The following is a 26261-nucleotide window of genomic DNA, read 5'->3' as shown; positions in this document are numbered from 1 at the left end:
AGTTCTCATAGCTCAAGCCAAGGCTCCTTATCTGCATATGAGGTCCCTTGAGTTGTATAGGGTAAATATTGCAGTATATCGTAATTTGGAATACATGCATTTCATGTGTGTTCCATGTCTACAGTACAAAGATCTGGGTAAGTATAGGATGAAAGGAAATGTGAGAAATGCTGAATGTATACCTAAAGCAGAAACCTTTTACATATTATAGTAATAATGATGTGAAGTGTATAATATGTGAAGACTTTAGTCCAACCATGAAATAAACATGTGCACTTTTATTCAAGAATATAACCAAAAAAAAAAAAAACATTTAATTTACATGTTGCTGTCAATGATTTAAAAACCCAAGCTCAAATGTCAATCGACAGGGAATTTATATGTGTTCTTGAATGGTGCAGAGGTAAGAATTGCTACCTTATAACCCAATGGTCCCGGGTTTGAGTAGTGTGCTTCTACTATTATTATTATTATTATTTCTATAACATAATAAACACATACATTTGATTTGAGTCTGTAACACCCGGTGTAAATTTAGGCTGCTTGTAAAAGTTAGAGCTTGGTTTTTTTATTATTCAGTTTTATTTTCAGTGATGTTCACGTGGTACAACGAACTTGCCTCTCCCTCACTGAGTTGAAGGCATTTATCTACATTTTTTTTACAAGAGCAGCGCTGTGGCTGATGCCTGCTCAGAACTATTTATTGTACCAGCAATCAAAGATACAATGTCTGTTGACTGCTATCAGACTAGACAAAGGCAGGACCATAACAACAGACCGCTTTTTCATAGCACTTTCACTAGCTGATAGACTGCTGCAGCCTAATGCAACTCTGCTTGGCACCATAAAGTAAAATGGGACTTCCACTATATCTAAAATCTCTTCAGTATGCGGGAATTCGCCATGCTGCTGTTTAGATCTGACAGTTCCATGATGACAGTGTATGCGCTGAATTTTTATTATTAACTAGCAAAATACCCGCACTTCACAGCGGAGAAGTAGTGTGTTAAAGAAGTTATGAAAAAGAAAAGGAAACATTTTAAAAATTACGTAACATGCTTGTCAATGTAATTGTTTTGTCACTGTTATGAGTGTTGCTGTCATATATATATATTGTAATAATCTCAAGAGGAGACAGCACAAAGGTTTGGGGTTTTCCAGCCCCGTATATTGTAGACGATCCACAATAAATCAAAAAGAAAAAGCAGGTCAAAATATAAACTAAACAGTTCATATGCGCGATGCCGAAACATGGCGTCAGCGGCCATTTTATGAGGGAGGAGCCGGAAGTGGAGTAATGCTGGGAAGGAACCGTGAGGGATGCTGGGATCGATGACGTCAGGACAAGATGGCGGAGGAAGGGCGGAAGTAACATACTGCGGGCAAAGCCGGCGTATGGCGGCGGAGCGTCTTTTTCTCTAAAGAAAGCACAGGGAGAAAGTTAGTACCCCGCCATTCCCTGCCGGCGCATGTCTTCCCAGGTGTGTTAAAATCCGTCCACATTCTCCTACTCGCGTGTGCGTGAAATGATCCCCCCCTTAGCCCAAGACTGTCAGGTCGGGCGGACCTAACCGAGAGGTCGTGGATACGAGAGAGGGCATCAGCATTGGCCTGAAGGGTGCCCCGACGATAAGTGACGGTGAACTTATATGGCTGTAAATCCAGAAACCACCTGGTGACCCGCGGATTTGACTCTTTATGTAGGGACATCCACTGATGTGCAGCGTGATCAGTCACCAGAGTGAATTCGCGACCCAGCAGGTAATAACGGAGATGGGTCACTGCCCACTTTATGGCCAAGGCCTCCCTCTCCACTGCCGCGTACCGGGTCTCCCGGTCCATCAGTTTCCGGCTGAGGTACATCACAGGGTGTTCAACACCTTCGACGATTTGGCTCAATACGGCGCCTAGGCCTGTGTCCGAAGCGTTGGTCTGGAGAATAAAAGGGAGCCCAAAATCGGGCGTCCTTAATACAGGTGTCGATGTAAGGGCCTTCTTTAGGTCACTGAATGTGTGTTCTGCCTTGTCATTCCACACCACGTATAAGGGAGCGCCCTTCTTTGTTAAATTCGTCAAGGGTGCGGCCCTTTCGGAGAAATAGGGCACGAACCGGCGGTAGTTCCCCTGCTAACCCCAAGAAAGCTTGCACCTGCCTCTTGGTATTCGGACGGGGCCATTCCAAGATGTCTTTAATTTTTGAACACTGGGGTCTCACCTGTCCTCGTCCCACAAGGTAGCCTAAATACTTGGCCTCCTTTAAGCCAAAAAAACACTTTCGAGGATTTATGCAGAGGCCGGCTTTAGCTAGTGTCGTGAGGACAGCAGAGACCTGCAATAGATGTTCTTCCCAGGTACCGGAATAGATGACGACGTCATCCAGGTAGGTGGCACTATAGGACTGGTGGGGTTTCAGCACTCTATCCACCAGACGTTGAAAGGTTGCGGGGGCCCCATCTTGCCCCAGGACTCGAAAGCCTGGGCACAGGCAGGTTGTTCAGGGTTGAACTGCCAGTTCCGCCACTCTGCCGCCTGCTGGCCCGGCGTAATGCCGTAGCGGGCCAGGATCTCCGGTTTAAGGAGGTCGTAGTTCGCGCCTCCTCCTTGGGAAGGTCATAATAGGTCCGCTGCGCGGGCCCCTTCAGGTAAGGCGCCAGAATGGACACCCACTCGGACCGCTGCCACTCGTTCCGGGTGGCCGTCCGTTCAAAAATGCCCAAATACGACTCAACGTCGTCTGCGTCGGTCATAGGTACCAGAGGGGGAGGCGTCGGTCTGGGCGGGTCTGGCCTTGCTCGTTGGGCCTCTGCCAGCCTGGCCTTCGTAGCCTCCCAACTCCTGGGTGGTAGCGGCTTTTATTTAGTCAACAGAAATATGTTTGGTAGGAATGTAAGTTAAATTTAGTCAGTATTGCATACATTTTTCTTCACCATAGAAATCTAAAGAGTAAATTCAACTTACATTCCTACCAAAGATATTTCTGTCGACTAAATAGAACCTACTTATATCCAAATTCGAGCTATTGAGCTGTCGCCTGCCTGCCTGCCTGCCTGCCTGCCTGGATAAGTCACCCTCGCTTTGCTCTTACTTTTTTACCGTTCATTTAGTCATGGCTAGTCGCGAAAAAATTAGAACATGGAAGGAGGATTACACTGAGTATGGCTTTACCAAAACAATTATTGATGGCGAATAAAGTATCAATTATTCATTAAGCTTCAATTGGTGATCTGTTTTTCTGCGTTAACCTCATATTTTTTCGTAGTTGTTCTCAGACCAAGGGGGTGCGAGGGTATAATGAATCGGGAAGCGCTGATATATATATATATATTGAATATATTGAAATAGTTTTACTGTCAAATAATGCAAACAGTACGCGGCACGTGTTTTGCCCCAATTCTGGGCTCATCAGGCATACACACTGACTGCACCCCCTCTCTGGAATTGAACCTCGTACGTCAGCGCTAGAGGCGAAGCCTCTCGTGTTGCGTCACGGCGTGTGGTTCGTTTATTTGACAGTATGTAGATCAGGGTATATATATATATATATATATATATATATATATATATATATACATACATACATACAGTGGTACCTCGGTATACGTCTGCTTTGGAGTAAGTCCAACTTGGTATACGTCCTGTTTAGAGGCGAAATATTTTGCTTGGTATACGACCTTTGTTTGAATACGACTCGTGTGGTAGAACAACACGTGTGGTATACCGGGCGTGCGCCTTCAAAAAAAAAAAAAGTTTTAACCTGTACAGTAATCCCTCGCTATATCGCGCTTCGACTTTCGCAGCTTCACTCTATCGTGGATTTTATATGAAAGCATAACTAAATATATAACGCAGATTTTTTCGCTGCTTCGCGGGTTCTGTGGACAATGTGTCTTTTTACTTCCTGTACATGCTTTCTCAGTTGGTTTGCCCAGTTGATTTCATACAAGGGACGCTATTGGCGGATGACTTAGAAGCTAACCAATCAGAGCACGCAGTTAAGTTCTCCTGACTGAGAAGCTAACCAATCAGAGCACGCAGTTAAGTTCCCGCGTGCTGAATGCAGTGTTAACCAGGAAGTCTCGTCTCATTAATTCAGCATCAACGTTTTTCGCTGTGTAAAGAGTTAACTTTTGTGCTCTTTTGTGTTTATCTTTGTGCATAGTCAAGCCCTTCATTATGGCTCCAAAACAATCTGCTACTGCTTCAGGGGCCGTACCCAAGTGCAAACGGAAGATGTTAATGATTGCCGAAAAGGTAAACGTTTTAGATTTGTTGAAGGCTACGATTCTTTTTATTTAAAAAGTAGGAAAGGAATATAAGATCTACGGCCGCAGTGTCCTTTTAACCAGTGTGCAAAACGAGTTGTAAGTGGATATAATAAGGCAGTAGTCTGGATGGAATCTGCTTTAGGGATTTGGATTGAAGACTGCCAGAAGAAGAACAACGGCAGTGCTTCACAATCGCCTGAAGAGGCTCCTTTGGAAGAGCTGTAACACTCTCCTTTGTTGTGCAGTAAAATTAAACTCATTGTTATCGGACAAGTCATTTTCATTTATTTCATCTAATTGCTTTTGTATTTATGTATTTTAGTATTAAGCAGTGTTTAAATTATTTTATACAACCCCATCAATGTATAATATGCCAATAACAATAGGATTTTTTTTTCATGGGAACGAGTTAATCATTTTCCCCATTATTTTTTATGGGAAAAATTTGTTTGGTATAAGTCCTGTTTGGTATAAGTCCAAGGATCTGGAACGGATTAAGGACGTATACCAAGTTACCACTGTATATACATACATACATACTCCTGTAGCCACAATAAATGCCTTTATTTTATAGAGAAACCAGGGACGAACAAGTTTCTTTCTACTGCAGCCAAAGCCGCGACACACATAAAAAGCATCAATAATAACTCATAAACGTGCACTATAATTTAGGAAAATCGCAACATTTTACTCACCAAAAATTTCGGATCATTTGTAAACAAAATCCATCGTCCTCAAAAACAGTTCAATTACTCTGTCGTACGGATTATCCAAGTACTTCAGTTCCATCAAAGCGTCACTTTCTATCGCCATCAAAGCTAATGCTGAAACGCGAACCTGCCCTATGGTATTCCTGGCATAAGTTTGATTTCGCTTTAGGTTTGAAAATGTCCCCTCGACAGAAGCAGTGTACACAGGAATGCTCACTGCCAAATATACCAATGTGAACAGCCGCCCCATGCTCTTATTCAGATTTTTCTGATGAAGGAAGTCAAGGAGATCAGTGGGAGATTGTCCTGCAAAATCATCCATGGCATACATTATAGTCAGTTCTGTTTTTAGCCGAGACAGATCAAAAACGCTCCGTGGCTCTTGTGTTACAGTGGAGAAGGCTGCATGCATGAAATTTTTCTTGTATTCCCGAAACTTTTGGGGCTCGAGGAGCGTGACAAACATCAGGTTTTCATGGTCTTGAAATCTGGTCTGTGTCTGGCAAATACTATTGTCCAGAATCCTGCCATGGAGTTGGCCGTAGTGCAGGCAACGATCTTTCGCTCGGAGCGGTTGTGGTGCGTTCAGTGACGTCGTAGAGTTCCTTGTATCGGCTTCTATCCAATCAATGGGTCAGAATAGGGTGACGTTGCCGTACGCCTGCTAAAGGGCCCTACTGACACCAAGTCAAAATCTGATTGGTTGAAGCAACAGGTTAATCGACATTTATTCTGTGTTAGAGTGCGTCCACAACAGATTGTGAAAGCCTGTCTGCCTGGCAACAAATGATGGCTGAAATGTGATTGGTTAAATGCTTTAATACGAAACTCCGCCTCCCACGGCTATTAAGCGGCAGTCTATTCTCTCTGCCTGGCAACAAATGACGGCTGAAATGTCATTAGTTAAATATTTTAATGCGAAATTCCGCCTCCCACAGCTATCGAGCTGCATTCTATTACAGTGTATATGAACGAAAATACGTCCAAATTATGATCATTACGCGTAGAATTTCGAAATGAAACCTACCCAACTTTTGTAAGTAAGCTGTAAGGAATGAGCCTGCCGAATTTCAGTCTTCTACCTACACGGGGAGTTGGAGAATTAGTGAGTGAGTGAGTGAGGGCTTTGCCTTTTATTAGTATAAATATGCGCAATTCCATAGCTTTAACAAAAACCTAATTTTTTTTACTAATTGCTAATGTTAATTTCCAACAAAGATGTAATGTATCAAAGGATAAGCAGTATATTTCTGCATCATATTAGGGAAAGCATAACCATGGCCAGTTTGGCTTAAAATTGTGTTCTTGTTTCAGGCCAAAGAAAAATATGAGAAAGAAGAAAGACGTAAGGAACTCAAGCGCGCACGTGGTGAGGACACATGGATGCTGCCGGACGTGGACATGAGGCTCAAAGAGTTCGATGAGGTGTGTGCATTGGAATTTACTTGTCTATTTGCAACTAGCAGGATTTGAGGGAGGTTAGAAACATATTGATCAATGAATATAATTTCAAGAGAAAATTCTACACTAAATATTGCTTCAGTAACTTTTAATGTTTAAAAGGCCATGTTAATTTAGTGGGGAAGTCCACCTGTTGTTTCAATACATTGAAATAGTAGGATACAGTTTATTACCATTTTTAGTGGAAGTTATAGTGAGTATTTTATACTACTGTGGGAGACAATTTGAGTATTAGGTTGAGCCTTTATATTGAATTTGTATTCTGGCATCCAATCATGGCTGAGTGGGAAAAATAATACTTTCTCCAAATGTTTATGTTCATAGGAAAATTTTTGTGGTGGTTCCTTCTGATATCTACTCATGTCTAATTACTCTTTTCGTTGTTAAATATCAAAACTAGTCAGAATGCACTTTGTTTCCTGTATGATACCAATATTGTTATTGACTTATTTTCCTCCATTAAATTTTGCTTAGCTTCTTGCAATGCAGAAAATGTCACATAAGCATATTTGCTTTTTTACTTTATATGAACTGACTGCATTTTTAAAGCAGTGTTTGCAGAATTAAGAGAAAATCAGCATACTGTGGGATAATTTAAATATCCTTGTGTTGAATCTTTTGTGTAAATGTAGAAATCCATTTACTCATTCTCTTGATCTTCATTAAATTAAATTTCAAATCTTAAAGTTGTGAATGCCTAAGTGAGTTTAAAATATTATTGGACTAGTAGAATAGTGAATTAGTGAAGTGGTTAGAGCTGATAAAGTTTCCATAAACAATATTGCAATAGTGTGGATCCAATTTCCTGGTTTTGACCTCTATACCAGGTCATCGGTGTGGAGTCTGCATGTTCTGCTTTGTCTGTATGGGTTTTCCTATGGTGTACCAGTTTATTTCCCAATTGCATGACACCACGTTTCACCACAGGATACTGACAAGAGAAAAAGAATGGAAGAGGAACAATACTAGTTCATAATGATTACAAAGTTTTTTTTTTTTAAATGAACTAGCAAAAGTTATTTGTAATATACCCGCCCTTATAAATCAGCTAATGAGTTAATGATGTACCAGTTTTGGGAGCAGCTAGTAAAGAACAACAGTTAAGATACAATGCAGTCCGCAAATTAAGAATGCAAACTGAATTGGTGCTTGTGATTTCGGCCATGTTTTTATTATATATTGGAGCTTGAATTCTGTTGATTATTGCCAAATTAGAAATATCAAAACTACCTAAACAGACTTAGTCAAACAAAAATTAGGCACAACTATTTTGTTCCTAATATGGCCATCTAATGAATATATCTTTCTCACCATCTCTAAGTTAACTAAACATTTCTGACATGTAACCTATTAACAACCTATCTCAGTTATTGACTGAATGAGCAGGGCTGAATGTTACAGGACATGCAATATTAAAAACCAGCCTCAACAGGTAAAGAATATGTTAATACTACATTTGGCACTGAATCATGTCTCATATTCAGTCTCATGAACAGAATATATGCTTAGCACTCCTCAAATTATTCCAACAGAAATCCACTTATTTATGATAACACGATATGGCAATATTAACTGAGCAGACAAAACAGCATGTGAGAGGGAAGCTTCCCTTTTCAGTATTTAATTGTAAGCAGAAGCATGGTATGTGGCAAGAACATGGCTAATGCCTTTAAACCACGCCAGCAGATAGGTGAAGGGGGAAGGCTTTTTAAAGTTCACTTTAACATTTAAAAACAGTAAGTACGGCACTTTGGTTTTCACAAATGTCCAGTCCTAACCAAGATCTGAAATTAGATCAATCTGTTCTCAAAAGACAAACAAGGCATTGCTTTTGTAACTTTTTTAAAATAGTTATGTACTTTTAAATTGTAATTAATGGTCATATTTCACATTTATGAAATCAGAGGCATTTCAGACACCATATTACTACAATGAGCTTACTTGCCTAGTAATTCTATTGGTCATAATTTATGTTGCCATGTTTTCATCTGAAGCATTATAAAGGAGACCAAAAGAAAAAGAAGAAAGAAAAGAAGTCTAAAAAAGCAAAAAAAGAAAAGAAAAAGAAAGAAAAAAAGAAAATAAAAGAGGAAGAGTCTGATAACAGTACATCTGTAAGTCATCCAAATGTACTCTTGAACACATTTTTACTTTTTTCTTTTGTTTCTTTTAAGGAAATAAGAGTATATTTCTAATATGTAAGGATGAATGACAAAATATGTAATTAGCTTCATGCTACTGTAGATCTAATGGATCAATCAGTGTCACTCATTCAGTGTTTCTTTTTTTTATTTGTTAATGTAATATCTTATTGCATGCACACTATTGGCTACATTGGCTATAAATGAGGCATGAAGGTAGTATACATACAACAGAGTTTGATACATTCTTTATAATTTAAATATTAATGTTCAACCTATAATATATATTCAAATGTATTTGCAATTCAGAAATGGAAATAATACCTCTCATCAACGAGACATCCTTGTTCCCTATAAAATTATTTCAAAACTGAAATGACAAATTTAAAAGATACTGAATTACAGTGGTCTGAAAAACTATTTGCCCCCTTCCTGATTTCTTATTCTTTTGCATGTTTGTCACAAAAAATGTTTCTGATCATCAAACACATTTAACCATTAGTCAAATATAACACAAGTAAACACAAAATGCAGTTTTTAAATGATGGTTTTATTATTTAGGGAGAAAAAATCCAAACCTACATGGCCCTGTGTAAAAAGTAATTGCCCCTTGTTAAAAATAACCTAACTGTGGTGTATCACACCTGAGTTCAATTTCCGTAGCCACCCCCAGGCCTGATTACTGCCACACCTGTTTCAATCAAGAAATCATTTAAATAGGAGCTGCCTGACACAGAGAAGCAGACCAAAAGCACCTCAAAAGCTAGACATCATGCCAAGATCCAAAGAAATTCAGGAACAAATGAGAACAGAAGTAATTGAGATCTATCAGTCTGGTAAAGGTTATAAAGCCATTTCTAAAGCTTTGGGACTCCAGCGAACCACAGTGAGAGCCATTATCCACAAATGGCAAAAACATGGAACAGTGGTGAACCTTCCCAGGAGTGGCCGGCCGACCAAAATTACCCCAAGAGCGCAGAGACGACTCATCCGAGATGTCACAAAAGACCCCAGGACAACGTCTAAAGAACTGCAGGCCTCACTTGCCTCAATTAAGGTTAGTGTTCACAACTCCACCATAAGAAAGAGACTGGGCAAAAACGGCCTGCATGGCAGATTTCCAAGACGCAAACCACTGTTAAGCAAAAGAACATTAGGGCTCGTCTCAATTTTGCTAAGAAACATCTCAATGAATGCCAAGACTTTTGGGAAAATACCTTGTGGACTGATGAGACAAAAGTTAAACTTTTTGGAAGGCAAATGTCCCGTTACATCTGGCGTAAAAGGAACACAGCATTTCAGAAAAAGAATATCATACCAACAGTAAAATATGGTGGTGGTAGTGTGATGGTCTGGGGTTGTTTTGCTGCTTGCTGTGATAGATGGAACAATGAATTCTACTGTCTACCTAAAAATCCTGAAGGAGAATGTCCAGCCATCTGTTCGTCAACTCAAGCTCAAGCGATCTTGGGTGCTGCAACAGGACAATGACCCAAAACACACCAGCAAATCCACCTCTGAATGGCTGAAGAAAAACAAAATGAAGACTTTGGAGTGGCCTAGTCAAAGTCCTGACCTGAATCCAATTGAGATGCTATGGCATGACCTTAAAAAGGCGGTTCATGCTAGAAAACCCTCAAATAAAGCTGAATTACAACAATTCTGCAAAGATGAGTGGGCCAAAATTCCTCCAGAGCGCTGTAAAAGACTCATTGCAAGTTATCGCAAACGCTTGATTGCAGTTATTGCTGCTAAGTGTGGCCCAACCAGTTATTAGGTTCAGGGAGCAATTACTTTTTCACACAGGGCCATGTAGGTTTGGATTTTTTTTCTCCCTAAATAATAAAAACCATCATTTAAAAACGGCATTTTGTGTTTACTTGTGTTATATTTGACTAATGGTTAAATGTGTTTGATGATCAGAAACATGTTGTGTGACAAACATGCAAAAGAATAAGAAATCAGGGAGGGGGCAAATAGTTTTTCACACCACTGTATGTGGCAAGGATTACATTTCATTACTTATATTTTGTTTTCATTGACTCGGTTTAGAGTGACTACTGGAGCAATATGTAAGCTAAAGTTGTAATGTTGCAGATTTTTAAATTGTATTTTGTAATTCTAAGGACTCTGAAGGAGATTGGGTTGAAGTAAACTCTAGAAATGTTCAGGAAAAGTCCTGGAAGATTAACAGTGACCAGAATGATACAGAACAACCCAGCTCATCTTCTCAGGTAAATTGTGTACTGTAATACTTTTGTATACCATTTATGGTAATTCTTGCAGTAGAATATCATCCTATCAAGGATTAGTTTGTGCCTTGCACTCGATGCTACCATTATACTCTTCACCCTCCCATACCCCTAAAATTAGATAAATGGGTTGAGAAAATGAATTGACAGATGTAACCAAGCTAAGTTTACATTTTATTTACTTAGTAGTAGGGTAGTTTGGTATGTTCATATGATTTTTTTTTATTAGCAGTGGAATTCACTATTTTAGGAAGAATTTCCCACAAATACAAAAAATAGTAGAAGGTAATTTTTATTTGCTTTGGAAAAAATCAACTAATTTATGTAATGTATCTAACTGTAATCACTCTTAAAAATAATTCTTGTAGCTGTGATAGTGATGCATTTTTACCTGAATTCAGAATGATTCTAAATAAAATTTTCCTTTATGTGCTTAAATTGTTTGGATTAGAAAATCTTAGAATTGGGAATATTTTGTTAAGAACAGTAATCTTCAAATAAAAGCGTTCAATGGGGTTTATTCAATTGCATTTAATTTGATATTTAATTAATAATGGAGATTACAATTTCTGTTTGTTTTTCTTTTGACAACAGTAACACTTGCACAGTTGATATGTATATTCATGATCTGAGTGACATACATAATTGACATTTAGAAATACTTTTTAACAAAATTAATGAATAACAGGGTAGTGACACAAGTGCAATGAATTCTAATTGAAATGACCAAAAAATACAGGAGCCATACAAATTTTTAAAATCCAGCCATGGTTCAAGTCAGCTCTTCAATTAAGTCTTCTTAGCTGATGTCAGAGAGACCGTGACTAAATGTCTCTTTAGTGCAGTCAAACTGAGGGAAGTGTCATCTGCCAGAACTAACAAAACATCAGACATAAGGGGTGCATCTTTCTCCATTAGTACAAAAGAGCATGAGACTATTAATTTGTAAATCATCCATTTAGAAAATATTCTAAATAGGTCAAATTTTTAAAGTTCCTAGTCTGTAATACAACTTTGGGAATAGTGACTGAAGTGCAGATCATCATCTTAAAAATATATACTTTATAGAGTCCTTAAACTTGGTTGATATTTTATTTAAAAAAAAAAAGTCCATTTCGGTGTTAAACTACAAACAGTATTTCTGTATTACTTGTAGTGCTCTATGCTTTTAATTACATTTTTGCGGTTATCACAGAAACATCAAACAAGATTATTAAACTATGTGTTTCTGTATCTTGGGCTTGACCTCTCTACTCAGTATTTCCAGATTATATTGCTAGCCAAGATTTCCAGTGCTGAGCTTAAATAAACTATAACTGGCAAAAAAATCATCGTAATGTTTGGTTAAAAAAAGGTATGTGCAAACAGATTGGTGTGTGCAAGAAGAGGTAATTAAAAAAGCAAAATAAAAGATAAATGTTAGTTGGAGACTGGCTAATTGAGCTTTGTTTTTATTTTAAATGTATGGACTTTGGACATGCATATAATATTTATTTTATATATGTTCATATATTCTGAAATTTCCATGCTAAGAACAATATAAATCTGAACAAATTGTGTGGCTTTTTTGAAAATTCATGTGAATTTTGTAACAGCATAGTATCAACACAGAAAAAAATACAACTTGTTTATTTAGTTTCTGCTTCAGAATAGACATTCTCATCCTCAAATCATGGACATAAATGTTCAAGTCTGGACAGAATAGGCTACAACACAGTTCACTAAATATCTCTATGCCAGTGGATCTCATACTCGGTCCTGGGGATCCCCTGTGGCTGCAGGTTTTTGTTCCAGCCAACATCTGTTCTTAATTTGACTCCTAGCCTTATTAAATGAGCTGTTATTTCACAGTTTCAGGGTCAATAAACTCACTCACTCAGTCACTCACTCAGTCACTCACTCACTCACTCACACTCTCTCTCTCTCTCTCTCTCTCCCTCCCTCCCTACCCAACTTCCCGTGTAGGTAGAAAGCTGAAATTTGGCAGGCGCATTCCTTACAGCTTACCTACAAAAGTTGGGCAGGTTTCATTTCGAAATTCTACGCATAATGGTCATAACTAGAAGCTATTTTCCCCATTTACTGTAATGGAGTTGAGCTCGAAAGTTGTGGTAGGCGGAGTTTCGTGTGACATTATCACGCCTCCCACGTAATCATGCAGTACGTAGAAAACCAGGAAGAGCTCCAAAAACCGCTGAAGAAAACATACATTATATAATTAAGAAAGCAGCGAAACAATTTGAAGTGAGCGTGTGACATATAAAACCATATTCAGCAGCTAACGTGAACTAACGCAGTGCACAGACAAAAAGCAACAGTTCCAAAGAGTGCTGAACAAAAACCGAATTGCACTGCTACGCTCAAATAGACAAACCACACGCCGTGGCGCAATAGTAGAGGCTTCGCCTCTAGCACCGGCTTCCGAGGTTCGATTCCCGAGAGGGAATTTTAGCCGTGCATCCCCTTGGTTTGAGACGTATGAAAAAATATGCGATTAACGCAGAAAGACAGATCACCAATTGAAGCTTTATGAATAATGGATACTTTATTCGCGATCAATGATTGTTTTGGTAAAGCCATACTCAGTGTATTCATTAGATGAACGGTAAAAAAGTAAAAGTGAGGGGAGGATGACTTATTGAGGCACGTGGGCTCGATGTACTCTAGTGCGCGTCAACTTGATCTGAATTGGGTGATCACATTTGAAAAAATATATCTTTTCAAGTTCTATTTAGTCCATATGTGTCAAACTCAAGGCCCAGAGGCCACATCCGCCCGGTGTAATTATATCCGCGCGAGATCATTTTATATATTATTGTTATTAATGGCCTGGGGATATGAAGCGCTGGTAACACAATAAACTACAGATCCCATAATGCAGCGCTTCAGCTGCCTTGCCGAACACTTACCGCGTTAATCAAGTCTAGCTTATGATGCTGCAAGTTATTGCGAAGCTAGCCCACACGATGCCGAAGAGAAAAGGTGATTCTGAACATAGAGCCTTTAAAAACCAATGGGAGGCTGAGTATATGTTTACTGACATTGCCGGTAAACCCGTGTGTCTCATTTGTGGAGCTAATGTGGCTGTAATTACAGAATTTAATCTAAGACAGCACTATGAGACAAAACATCAAGATAACCTGAAAGACCTGAATGCAATGCACAAGATACAGAAAGCAGAAGAATTAAAGAAGAATCTGACACTTCAGCAGACGTTTTTACCCGTGCAAAATCACAAAGTGATTTCAAGTGAAGCTACTTTTATGGGAGACACAAATGCACCAGTGCAACTTGCCCCACTTTCCCTGTTGCCAAGTAATGTTGAACTAAGTCGGCACAACGGTGTTCCCAAATACGCACTTTACTGATAAACTGAGCGCACTGTGCACTGAGTTCGCACAGCGCTTTGGTGACTTTGAAGAACAAAAAAAGAATTTTGAGTTGTTTCGCAACCCATTTGCTGTCGATGTGGAAACTGCACCTGTGCAGATTCAGATGGAGGTGATTGAGCTGCAGTGTAATGGCACACTGAAGGCAAAGTACGATACTGCACGGCCCGCACAGTTTATTCACTCCATTCCCGCAAAAATGCTCCAGCTCTGTCTACATGCGCTCGAACCTTGTGCATGTTTGGTAGCACATATCTGTGTGAGAAGCTCTTCTCAGTCATGAAGACTAACAAAACAGCACACAGGAGTCGCCTCACTGATGAGCACCTGCAGTCCATCCTGAGAATCTCCACAACACAGAACCTCACACCAAACAGAAACGAACTTGTTGCCAAAAAAAGATGCATGGCTTCCAGCTCTGATAAAATGACATATGAGCAAAGACAACTGAATGATTTGATTTGTTATTGCTGAAAAGAGCAAATTTTATTTATATTTCCAGGTTTTATTATGCAGCATGTTCATATTTGAATTTGTATAATTTTGACAGGATATATTTTTTATAGAGAGCAAAATCTTTTGGGATATTTAAAATTTAAGTTTATTTTTTATATAAAATTACATAAGAGTAAAGAAATTTGAATGTTTGTTCTTTTAACGTTTACTTTATTTCTAACTTGTATAATTTAGACAGGATATATTTTTATGGAGAGCAAAATATTATAAGTTATTTAAGGTTTGAGTTGATTTATTCGAATAATATTCTGTCAACTAAATAAAAATTCCTTCTATTTAAAATTTAAATAGAACTTGAACATATACGATAGTTGTGTGTGTGTGTATATGTATATATGTAGATATGTATGTATATATATGTTTATATATATGTGTGTGTATGTATATATATATATATATATATATGTATTTGTGTGTATATATGTGTGTGTATGTATATGTATGTGTGTATATGTAGATATATATATACAGTGGAATCTCGGTTCACGTACAACTCGGTTCACGACCAAAAAGCTCGCCAAACTTTTGCCTCAGTTCACAACCACACGCTCGGTGTACGAACAAGCCAGTTTCCCTTGCCTGCCTGAGCTGAGAGAGAGAGAGAGAGAGAGCAAGAGCGAGGGAGCACATGCCTGCTGGGGAGGGGGAGGAGGAGATTGCTGCACGTGTTTGCCTGCCTATCTGCAGGCTGTACGTGCTAGCGCACCATCCCCCCCACCACAGGCAGCCTGAGAGAGAGAGAAAGCGAGCGCTGCAAGAGCTCTGTTCATTGTTTTCCTTCCATTGGCTTCTAAGCAAGTGAAGAGTGGTGAGAAGAAAGTTTTGAAGAAAATTGAAATCGAAGTAATGAAAGAAATTACAAGAGGTGGAAAAACTATTTACCAGTTTACTCATTTACCAATCTGAGAACCCCCTCCTGCTTTCAAGCAGCACAATGTAAACAAAGCCAGACTGCCAGCAAACATGAAGGGTTGGGTCACAAGAACTTTGTTTTTGGAACGGCTGCTTGAGGCTTTCACTCCCACCAGCTAAACAGCTAAAAGCACCAGAAACCCAAGAAATCACAAGAGAGAAAACACCTGAAGGAAAACACTTCATGCCAGAACTCAAATCATGCAAGGTTAGTTTTCTTGGTGGTTTTTGTATTACGGATTTTTCAAAAGTAAATTTTTCAGTTCATAACGCGATTTGTTGCAAATGTTCGCTTTTTTCCTTGTGCTTAAAACTCATGAAAGTGTCTACAAATGGAGTTTTTCATAGCGCGATTAGGTGCAATGTTACCTTTCTCTTTTTTCAAGTGTTCCTTTTTTTCAGCTGTGCTTAAAACTCATTTTATAAAAAGTTTTTACAGCGATCAGGCTTTAAGTTTAATAGCGTGATCTCCTGCAATCTTACTTTTTTGGTTGCTTGTGAGTTGGTTTTTAAATGCACTTCGGATTTGGTCGATGTTCCTTTTTTCTGCTGTGCTTAAAACTCATTTTTAAAAAAATGCTGCGAGCACCTGCTACAGAGAGATTAGAGAGCACCAGCGAGCAAGCGCAGAGAGAGTGAGTGAGAGAGAGAGAGAGAGCATGCAGCTGACAGGGAAGGGATGGGGGGTAGGGGTGGGTGGTGTGTGTGTGTGTGTGTGTGTGTGTGTGTGTGTGTGTGTGCGTGCACGCGCGCGCTCATGCTACAGAGAGAGAGAGCGTGTGAGCCAGGCTGCTCCTGTAGCTGAGGGAGGGAGGGAGGGGCTTTGTTGGTGTTTGTGCTACAGAGAGAGAGCGAGCGAGCCAGCTCGTGTAGCTGAGCAGGGAGCCTGGGTGTTTTGTGTCAGTGTTATTCAATGTTTTTACATTAGTTTACTATTACACTGTGCATTCTATGGTGTAATTAACTATATTTGTGCTTAATCTTTACATATTTTTACATATTTACATACAGTTTGTACGATCTGGAACAGATTAATTGTATTTACATACAATCCTATGGGGGAAACTGCTTGTTCACGACCAACTCGGTTTACGACCAAAGTTCTGGAACGAATTATGGTCGTGAACCGAGGTTCCACTGTATATGTATATATATGTGGATGTATGTGTATATATATTTTTGTATATATATGTGTGTGTGTATATATATGTGTATATGTATATATGTATGGATATGTGTATATATATGTTTATATGTGTGTGTGTGTATATATATATGACAGCAACACTCATCACTCACAACAGTAACAAAACAATTACATTGACAATCATGTTACGTTATTTTCAAATTGTTTCCTTTTATTTTTCATTGCTTCTTTAACACACTACTTCTCTATTTTGCTATATATATATATATATATATGTATGTGTGTATATATGTGTGTGTCTGTGTATATATATATATATATATATATATAAAATTTATATATATAAATATGCCAGCAACACTCATTACAATGACAAAACAATTACATTGTCAATCATGTTACGTTATTATTAAAATGTTTCCTTTTCTTTTTACTTCTCCGCTGCCAAGCGGGTATTTTGCTCTATATATATATATATATATATATATATATATATATATATATATATATATATATATATACAGTAATCCCTCACTATATCGCTTTGACTTTCAGGGTTTCACTCTATCGCTGATTTTAAATGTAAGCATATCTAAATATATATCATGGATTTTTGCTGGTTAGCGCTTTCTGGGGACAATGGGTCTTTTAATTTAGGTTACATGCTTCCTCAGTTTGATTGCCCAGTTGATTTCATACAAGGGATGCTATTGGCGGTTGGCTTAAAAGCTACCCAATCAGAGCATGTATTACATATTAACTAAAACTCCTTAATGCTATAAGATATGCTTCCCGCGTGGCGCTTGTTTGCTTCTCTCTATCTTTCTCACTCTCTCTGCCTGACGGAGGGTGTGAGCAGAGGGCTGTTTGCACAGAGGACACGGACGCTCTTCTACAAAATGCCGCTTTATCGCGGTGCTTCTGTATACTTAAAAGCATGTATTGATTTTTGATTGTTTGCTTTTCTTTCGCGCTCTCTCTGACATTCTCTGCTCCTGACGGCTCCTTTAAAGATAAGATATATTTGCTTTCTTTTAATTGTGAGAAAGAACTGTCATCTCTGTCTTGTAATGGAGCACAGTTTAAACGCTTGACTAAAGGGTGTTATTTCATGTCTAGAGGGCTCTAATAATGTTAACAGTGTGGGAGAGTTTATAAGGGCTTAAAATATATAAAAATAACCATACAAACATATGGTTTCTACTTCATGATTTTCACCTATCGCTGGGGTCTGGAGCATAACCCAGATCGAGGAGGGATTACTGTATATATATATATATATATATATATATATATATATATATATATATATATAGATAGATAGATATGACCACAACACTCCTATCAATGACAAAACAATTACATTAACAATCAAGGTACGTTATTTTTAAAATTTTTCCTTTTCTTTTTCATAACTTCTTTAACACACTACTTCTCCGCTGCGAAGCGCGGGTATTCTGCTAGTACATTTAAATAAAAAATAAGCAGTTATATGTGGAAGTATTTTTTTTTACTTTTTATTTATGCTCATCCTGATTTCATTTTCCTTTCCATTTCATTCATATGTGGTAATATGTAATGGTGTTCTACCTATAAATTGAATTTGTTATATAGTAAAAAAAGTGGTGCGCCCCATAACAAGCTTAGAAATAGCTGACAGGGGGAAAGTTGAATATATTTTTTGCTCTGTTGTGGAACATTACGCACACAAATTGAATCATTGTGTTTATTACTTTTTAAATTGTTCTTTTGCAGAGAGATGAATGGATGACCTTTGATTTTCTCACTATGAAGACTGTATCAACATCTTTTCTTCGAGCAGAGAAAGAAAAGATTAAGGAAGATAAAATTGCAAGACAGCAGGAAGTTGAAAAAGTAAGGACTAAACAGTTATTTTACAATTCCTATTAAAAAAGAAGAATGTGTAAGTTACAAATTTGGACCACTCAGCAGCAGTCCAGTCCTTTTTGTCTTTAGCCCAGGCGAGACGCTTCTGACGCTGTCTCTTGTTCAAGAGTGGCTTGACACAAGGAATGTAACAGCTGAAACCCATGTCTTGCATACATCTGTGTGTGGTGGTTCTTGAAGTACTGACTTCAGCTGCAGTCCCCTCTTTGTGAATCTCCCCCACAGTTTTGAATGGGTTTTGTTTCACAATCCTCTCCAGGGTGCGGTTATCCCTATTGCTTGTACACATTTTTTTTTTATTTTCCACCACTTCTTGTCCTTCCCTTCGCCTCTCTGTTAATGTGCTTGGACACAGATCTCTGTGAACAGCCAGCCTCTTTAGCAATGACCTTTTGTGTCTTGCCCTCCTTGTGCAAGGTGTCAATGGTCGTCTTTTGGACAACTGTCAAGTATGTAGATCGGGGTAATTACATTCATGGCATTCGTAGTCTGAATCACAATCTGATTGTATGGGTGGCTACCTACCAGGTGTGGTCGAAGGTTCGAGACAACAGCAGGTAGACACTAATAGAGTAAAGCAATTTCTTTATTTTTGGTGAGAGAGAGACTCTTGCAGCCCCTGTCAGCTAGTGTCACTGACAGTTACCAGCAAAAGCCCAATCTTGCGGGTGGTGAGTTCCCCTTTTATAACAGATCTTCAGAGTTAAGCTTAGCATGAAATAAGATTACACAATAGTTTGGGGGGGGTTTAGTACTATGCCCAAGGGTTACAACATTTTGTTCAAAATGAGTAAAGCAGAAATGGAAGTACCTGTTTGCTGCTGATTAGACAAAACACGCAGACGTTTCCTAACAGATTAACAGTCTTCTTTTTTAGAACAGACAAAAAGTCAGCAGTTTTCTAAAAGTAAGTTACTTTTTTAGCTTACATGTATTTAGCAGAGGTAGTTTAAACAATGGCTTATTGATTATTAGTACATTAATACATACAATATTATAGCTTAATAACGATTTTTCTTTCTCACAGGTAACGCTTGTGGTTGGTCGAATATATATATAGTGAAACTTATATGCTATTGGTGGATGACTGAGAAGCTAACCAATCAGAGCACGTGGTTAAGTTCTCCTGATTGAGAAGCTAACCATTCAGAGCACGCAGTTAAGTTCCTGCGTGCTGAATGCAGTGTTAACAGGAAGTCTCGTCTCACTCATTCAGCATCAACGTGTTTTGCTGTTAAAAGAGTTGTGCTCTTTTGTGTTTGTCTTTGTGCATAGTCCAGCCCTTCATTATGGCTCCAAAATGATCTGCTACTGCTTCAGGGGCCGTGCCCAAGCGCAAACGGAAGATGTTAACGATTGCCGAAAAGGTAAGCGCTTTAGATTTGTTGAAGGCTACGATTCTTTTTATTTAAAAGTAGGAAAGGAATATAAGATCTACGGCCACAGTGTCCTTTTAACCAGGGTGCAAAACGAGTTGTAAGTGGATGTAATAAGGCAGTAGTCTGGATGGAATCTGCTTTAGGGATTTGGATTGAAGACTGCCAGAAGAAGAACAACAGCAGTGCTACACAATTGCCTGAAGTGGCTCCTTTGGAAGGGCTGTAACGCTCTCCTTTGTTGTGCAGTAAAATTAAACGCATTGTTATCGGACAAGTCGTCGTATCATTGTTGGTGAGTAACCATAATTAATGTTCTACTTACAGTACTTAGTACATGTACGTACGTTTAGTGTCACTATACACACATTTACTGTATACTATTTTTCTTGCATTGTACGTATTTATTGCTGGTGGCCTGTCTATCGTAATGGCTGTAACATATGTGATATCGGAGACACTCAATATCTTTAAAATAATATTTAGGTTTTACTGTATATAAACAGTGTGTTTATATACATAATTTCAATGAATCTTACCTAATATCTAAGAGAATACAAAGGGATTATGCTGTATAACTCTGCGGGGAATATTTATAAACAGTGTGGGAGAGTTTATAAGGGCTTAAAATATATAAAAATAACCATACAAACCTATGGTTTCTACTTCGCGGATTTTCACCTATTGCGGGGGGGTCTGGAACGCAACGGGTCTGGAGGAGGGATTACTGTATGTGTATATATATATATATATATATATATATATATATACTCAGCAAAAAAAACGTCCTCTGACTTTCAACTTTTTTACTTTCAGTAAACTTAATGTGTAGATATTTGTATGAACAGTAAAAGAGTCAACACCATAAGACATAAACTAAAAATGTTTCACAATGTGTCCCTGAATGAAGGGAGGCTCAAAATCAAAAGTACCAGTCAGTATCTGGTGTGGCCACCAGCTGCTTGAAGTACTGCAGTGCATCTCCTCTTCATGGACTGGAGCAGATTTGTCAGTTCTTGCTGTGAGATGTTACCCCACTCTTCCACCAAGGCACCTGCAAGTTCCTGGACTTTTCTGGGGGGAATGGCCCTAGCCCTCACCCTGCGATCCAACAGGTCCCAGACGTGCTCAATTCCTTCGACGATAAACACGAATCCGTCCCATCACCCCTGGTGAGACAAAACCGTGACTCATCAGTGAAGAGCACTTTTTGCCACTCCTGTCTGGTCCAGCGAAGGTGGGTTTGTGCCCATAGGTGGCGTTGTTGCTGGTGATGTCTGGTAAGGACCTGCCTTACAACAGGCCTACAAGCCCTCAGTCCAGCTTCTCTCAGCCTATTGCGGACAGTCTGAGCACTGATGGAGGGATTGTGTGTTCCTGGTGTGACTCGGGCAGTTGTTGTGGCCATCTTGTACCTGTCACGCAGGTGTGATATTCGGATGTACCGATCCTGTGCAGGTGTTGTTACACATGGTCTTCCACTGCGAGGATGATCAGCTGTCCTTCCTGTCTCCCTGTAGCGCTGTCTTAGGCGTCTCACAGTGCGGACATGGCAATTTATTGCCCTAGCCACATCAGCAGTCCTCATGCCTCCCTGCAGCATGCCTAATGCACGTTCACGCAGATGAGCAGGGACCCTGGGCATCTTTCTTTGGGTGTTTTTCACAGTCGGTAGACAAGTCTCTTTAGTGTCCTGCGTTTTTAGAACTGTGACCTTAAATGCCTACTTTCTGTAAGCTGTTAAGGTCTTAACGACCATTCCACAGGTGCATGTTAATTAATTGATTATGGTTAATTGAACATGCATGGAAAACATTGTTTAAACCCTTTACAATGAAGATCTATAAAGTTATTTGGATTTTTAAAACATTATTGTTGAAATACACAGTCCTGAAAAAGGGACGTTTCTTTTTTTGCTGAGTATATATATGTAATAATATTTTGGGATTTGCCCCGTACATTGTTGATGAGTAGTCAATAACGACTGAAAATGGTGTTTTCTTCAAAATAACAAAAGAGAAATGAATATGACAGGTTGGTTTTCTACACAAACGGCAAGAAATGAAATGATGTCATTGGTACGAGAAGGAAGTGAGGTCAAGTGACGAGTTTTGGGTCTGAAAGGAGAAAAAGAAAAAAGGGCATTGATGTTCGTTACCAACCCTTTTCCTGGTGTCTTTTATGCCCCGTGTTGGATCCTTTGGCTGCCCCCTATGTGTGACAATGTACTGTATTATTTTTAATTTTAATAATCCTAAAATGTAAACATTTAATTTCATACCTTAATAGCTCTTCATGTGAGCACTAATTTGTAGTTTTAAAAGTAATACCATTCCAAGGCTTTTCACCATAGTAACTCTTACTCCTCATTTTGATGCAGTGGATCATAGTAGAAGAAGGTGAGATCCTGCAAATAAACGCAGTCAGTAAAGACAGACTGCCAGTCTCTTTACCATTGCCTACTGTATGTGACTGCTATATTTATAGCTCTTCTTTTGAATTTTTCCCATGTGTCCAAATGTTTTTAAAGTTCACACTTGTTCAGGATGCTATTTGAATAAGCACTTTGGTGTTTATTAATAATGTGCCCACTAAAATATGTGTGCATGATGTATAGTTAATAAATACAGTTAAGTATGATGCCTGTTCAAAAGTGTTTAAAGGTTAGAGCTGGGCTAATGACTTCTTGCCTTCCTGCTCCAAACAGAATGAGACCATTTATGGTTGGTAGTTCACTCCCTGCAACCATGTATTTTTAAAACCTTTTTGTCAGTTTTTGTTGTTTTCAAGGATGTTTAGTGTTTGTTCTTCAAGTATGACCATTATGTCATGTCAGACTATTCTATTAAGTATGTCCACATGTTAGGTTATTGAGTTGGTTCTCGTTTTTCTCTCAAAAATGCCTGAATTTGACATACATGATTTTAAAAAGCTTCTGAAAGTGTACCACAGTGATACTCTTTCTTGTCCAGTTTAGTTATTAAAAAATAAATAGCCAATGGTCTATACTTTGTTACTCTTGTTCCATTGCATTTCATGATGCTGAAAACATTTCATAGCTAGTGACTTCAGATTGTACTGCATTAAGATGAGCTTACTGAACTTTCTTAAATCTTTGAAATGGTACATTATCCTGCACTTGGCTGTTACTTTGAACAAGTTGTGTCAGTCACTGATTGTCCCTTTCGCAGCATTCTGTTTTAAATCACAGTATTATTATTGGCTAGATAATTTTGGATTGTGACTTCTTCTTAGTTAACCTGTTAACACTGCAGTGCCCTCAGACGTTATTTAGTTTATATTGTTTTGACACATACTGTCTATAACAATCAAACCACTTTAATTAGAATAGCTTTGCCCGTTCATTTTCTAAATAGTTTACACACACTTTATGCTGTGTCTGCCTACATTGTTTGTACATATAATGCTGTGAATTTAGGAGACGTGTATGTGCATGTACAGTCATTTGGTGTATGTGTGCATGTACCATTAAGTGAAGTGCCATGTTTAGACATTCTTTTTGATTTAGTATAAAAGAAACTTGAAGAATGTTACATGAAGCAATCCATAAGCCTGACCATGGTCTTTGTCAAGATTGCAGCAATGTAGTCATTTTAATTAATGAGAAAGTTGGTCAGCAGTACATTAAAATGTCCTTAGAGAATTAATTAAAGTGAGTAGAAGAAGTATAAATATGTGGGGGGAAAAGTTTCCAAGTACAATGTTTTTTAAATGTGAGTTAATAATAGCACATTATATTTTGAAATAAACTTCTAAAGCAGAAATATAATTGCTCTTTTGTTTATCAGACCTTTTCTTGAATAAAATATGGCAATTCACATTGCACCTTTTCACTTAATGTTGAGAGTGGTCTTATAAGTGCTTTTGTTTATTCTTAAAGAGAGTTAATCAGTCAGGCCAGGTTAATATACTTAGTTGAGTATAAATTATTTTAATCTGGTAACTTGACTAAAATTCAATTTAATGTAATTCTAACTCATTGCTGTTTCACACACAAAAAGCATTAGTAGGATTAAAGCCAGGGTTTTGGGAAGGCCAGCTGTGAATGACAAATTCCATTACCTAGGTAAACAGAAGACAGACTTTCTAATTTCTTAAAAATGCATTGTTTTGCTTATGGAGTAATGTTCATTTTTCCATGCACTGTAATTAAGAACTATATGGGTATATGGCAAAATATATTTGAAATATATATATATATATATATATATAGTATATATATATATTTATACAGTATATATATTTATATTATATATATATGAAATATTATTCTATGTTGTGTGTATTAATTTGTGTGACCTGAATTATCCTTTCATATTTGATTCATCATTGTCTTTTAAGCAGTGATTTCTTATATGTGCTTGTGTTTGGAGTCTTAAAAATAAAACTAGAGTAAATAAAGCACTCTTTATAAAGCACAGAATTGCAGCTTTTTTGGCTGAAAAAAAGGTTTGTTTTTATCATTGGTTAAATTACTTATTGAGTCCAAGAAAATAATTGGTTGGTACACTGCAAATTTTGCTTATAAAAATAAATGCCATCTAACATAAAAATCCCTTTTAAACTTGGGTTGCTTAAACTATTTTAACAGAGCTAATGCAAAGCTTTTTTAAAATTACCATATTTTAACAAAATCCCTATCTGTGTGCTGTATTCTTTTTTAATGCTGTACATATTAAATGCTGTTTAATGTAGTTAAGACCATCAATATGTTATAGGTATTAGAATATAACATTTTCAGACCCTGTTCAAGGTGGTGTAGAGTGGGGGGATCCGGGAGCGCAATACCAGCAGCACTGGGCACAGGGTAGAAAGTAGCCCTGGACAGGATGCTAATCAGTCACATCATCTGTTCACACACATTCACATTCAGACATGGTAATTGCCAAATGACTTAACTATCGCCTCTTTTGTGGTAGTAAAACTAGAATACCTGTAGGGAAAACTCCTGCATGGAAAATCCAGGATGCTGGAATTGTGAAGCAGCACTTCTATCCCATGCACTGCTGTTTAGTTATTAGAATGGGGTAGATACATTTTTTTTATTTATTTATTTATTTATTTTTTAAAAACCCTGTATGACTATTTTGAGCAACACTTCACCATTACTTTCTTGGATAATATAAATATTTCTGCAGTAAAATATATTGTGTCTGGTATTACAAGAATTTCATTATTACACGAACTTAAAAGGATTAACAACCTTATCATAAATATCTCACATGTGACATTTTAAAAATATATTTAGGAGTTCTATTTTTGTGCTGAGTGTAAATTCAAATGTAATCAGTCGATTTATACTTAGATCGTGATAAACAAATTGTCAACAAAACTGTATTCCTCTTTAATAAAACCCTTGTGTGCGTCCAGTGTCCGTGTGTGTGTGTCTTCTGGTGAAGTGCATGCGCGGGCCACACAGCACGTGTTCAGTCTCTTCCTGTGCATTCCCTGTGCAGAGAGATACACACACAGGCTCGCGCGAGTCACACACACACACACACACACACACACACACACACACACACGAGTCACACACACACACACACACACGCACGCACACACACGAGTCACACACACGTCAACAAACACAGGCACGCACAGTCCGTGTGTGTGTGTCTTCTGGAGAAGTGCATGCGCGGGGCCACACAGCACGTGTTCAGTCTCTTCCTGTGCATTCCCTGTGCAGAGAGAGACAGACAAGACACACACACACACTTTTCTTGGTTGTTTATTAAATTACAGATTTTTCAAATGTTCATTTTTTCCCCTGTGCTTAAAACTCATTAAAAAAAGAGTTTTTAGCGAGCGGGTCATAAGGCTATAGCGCAAATTCTTGCAGTGTTAGTTTTCTCTGTTGTTCAAGGTTTTCTTAATGTTAGTCAATGTTTTTACATTTAGTTTACTATTACGCTGTGCTTTCAAAGGTATAGTTAACTATATCTGTGCTTAAAAACTTAAAAATATATATATTTACATACAGTTCATACGGTCTGGAACGGATTATGGTCGTAAACCGAGGTTCCACTGTATTACTGTCAGACAAACTTACAGGCATTTCATGGAAATACAAACCAGTATTACTGAGAGAGAAAATTAAAGGCACACAATACAGTGACACTATTACAGCCACATACAAGATCCCTTGCCATTTAATATAGACTGT

At 38.2% G+C, this 26261-nt stretch overlaps 1 protein-coding gene across 2 annotated transcripts in view; it reads left to right on the top strand.

Moving 5' to 3' along the window:
* Positions 1-26261, top strand: part of cwf19l2 (CWF19 like cell cycle control factor 2) — a 139410-nt gene that overhangs the window by 16219 nt on the left and 96930 nt on the right. For both annotated transcript variants that reach the window (XM_039744194.1, XM_039744193.1), the window contains exons 2-5: positions 6290-6400; positions 8431-8550; positions 10704-10811; positions 18549-18668. In XM_039744194.1, the coding sequence (XP_039600128.1) occupies positions 6359-6400; positions 8431-8550; positions 10704-10811; positions 18549-18668 (390 nt within the window). In that variant the 5' untranslated portion in view covers positions 6290-6358. The remainder of the gene's footprint in view (positions 1-6289; positions 6401-8430; positions 8551-10703; positions 10812-18548; positions 18669-26261) is intronic.

The sequence above is a fragment of the Polypterus senegalus genome, chromosome 2 (genome assembly GCF_016835505.1).
Source record: "Polypterus senegalus isolate Bchr_013 chromosome 2, ASM1683550v1, whole genome shotgun sequence".
NCBI lineage: Eukaryota > Metazoa > Chordata > Cladistia > Polypteriformes > Polypteridae > Polypterus > Polypterus senegalus.
The sequence above is the reverse complement of the archived record's forward strand: the minus strand, read 5'-3'. Positions and strand labels throughout refer to the sequence as shown.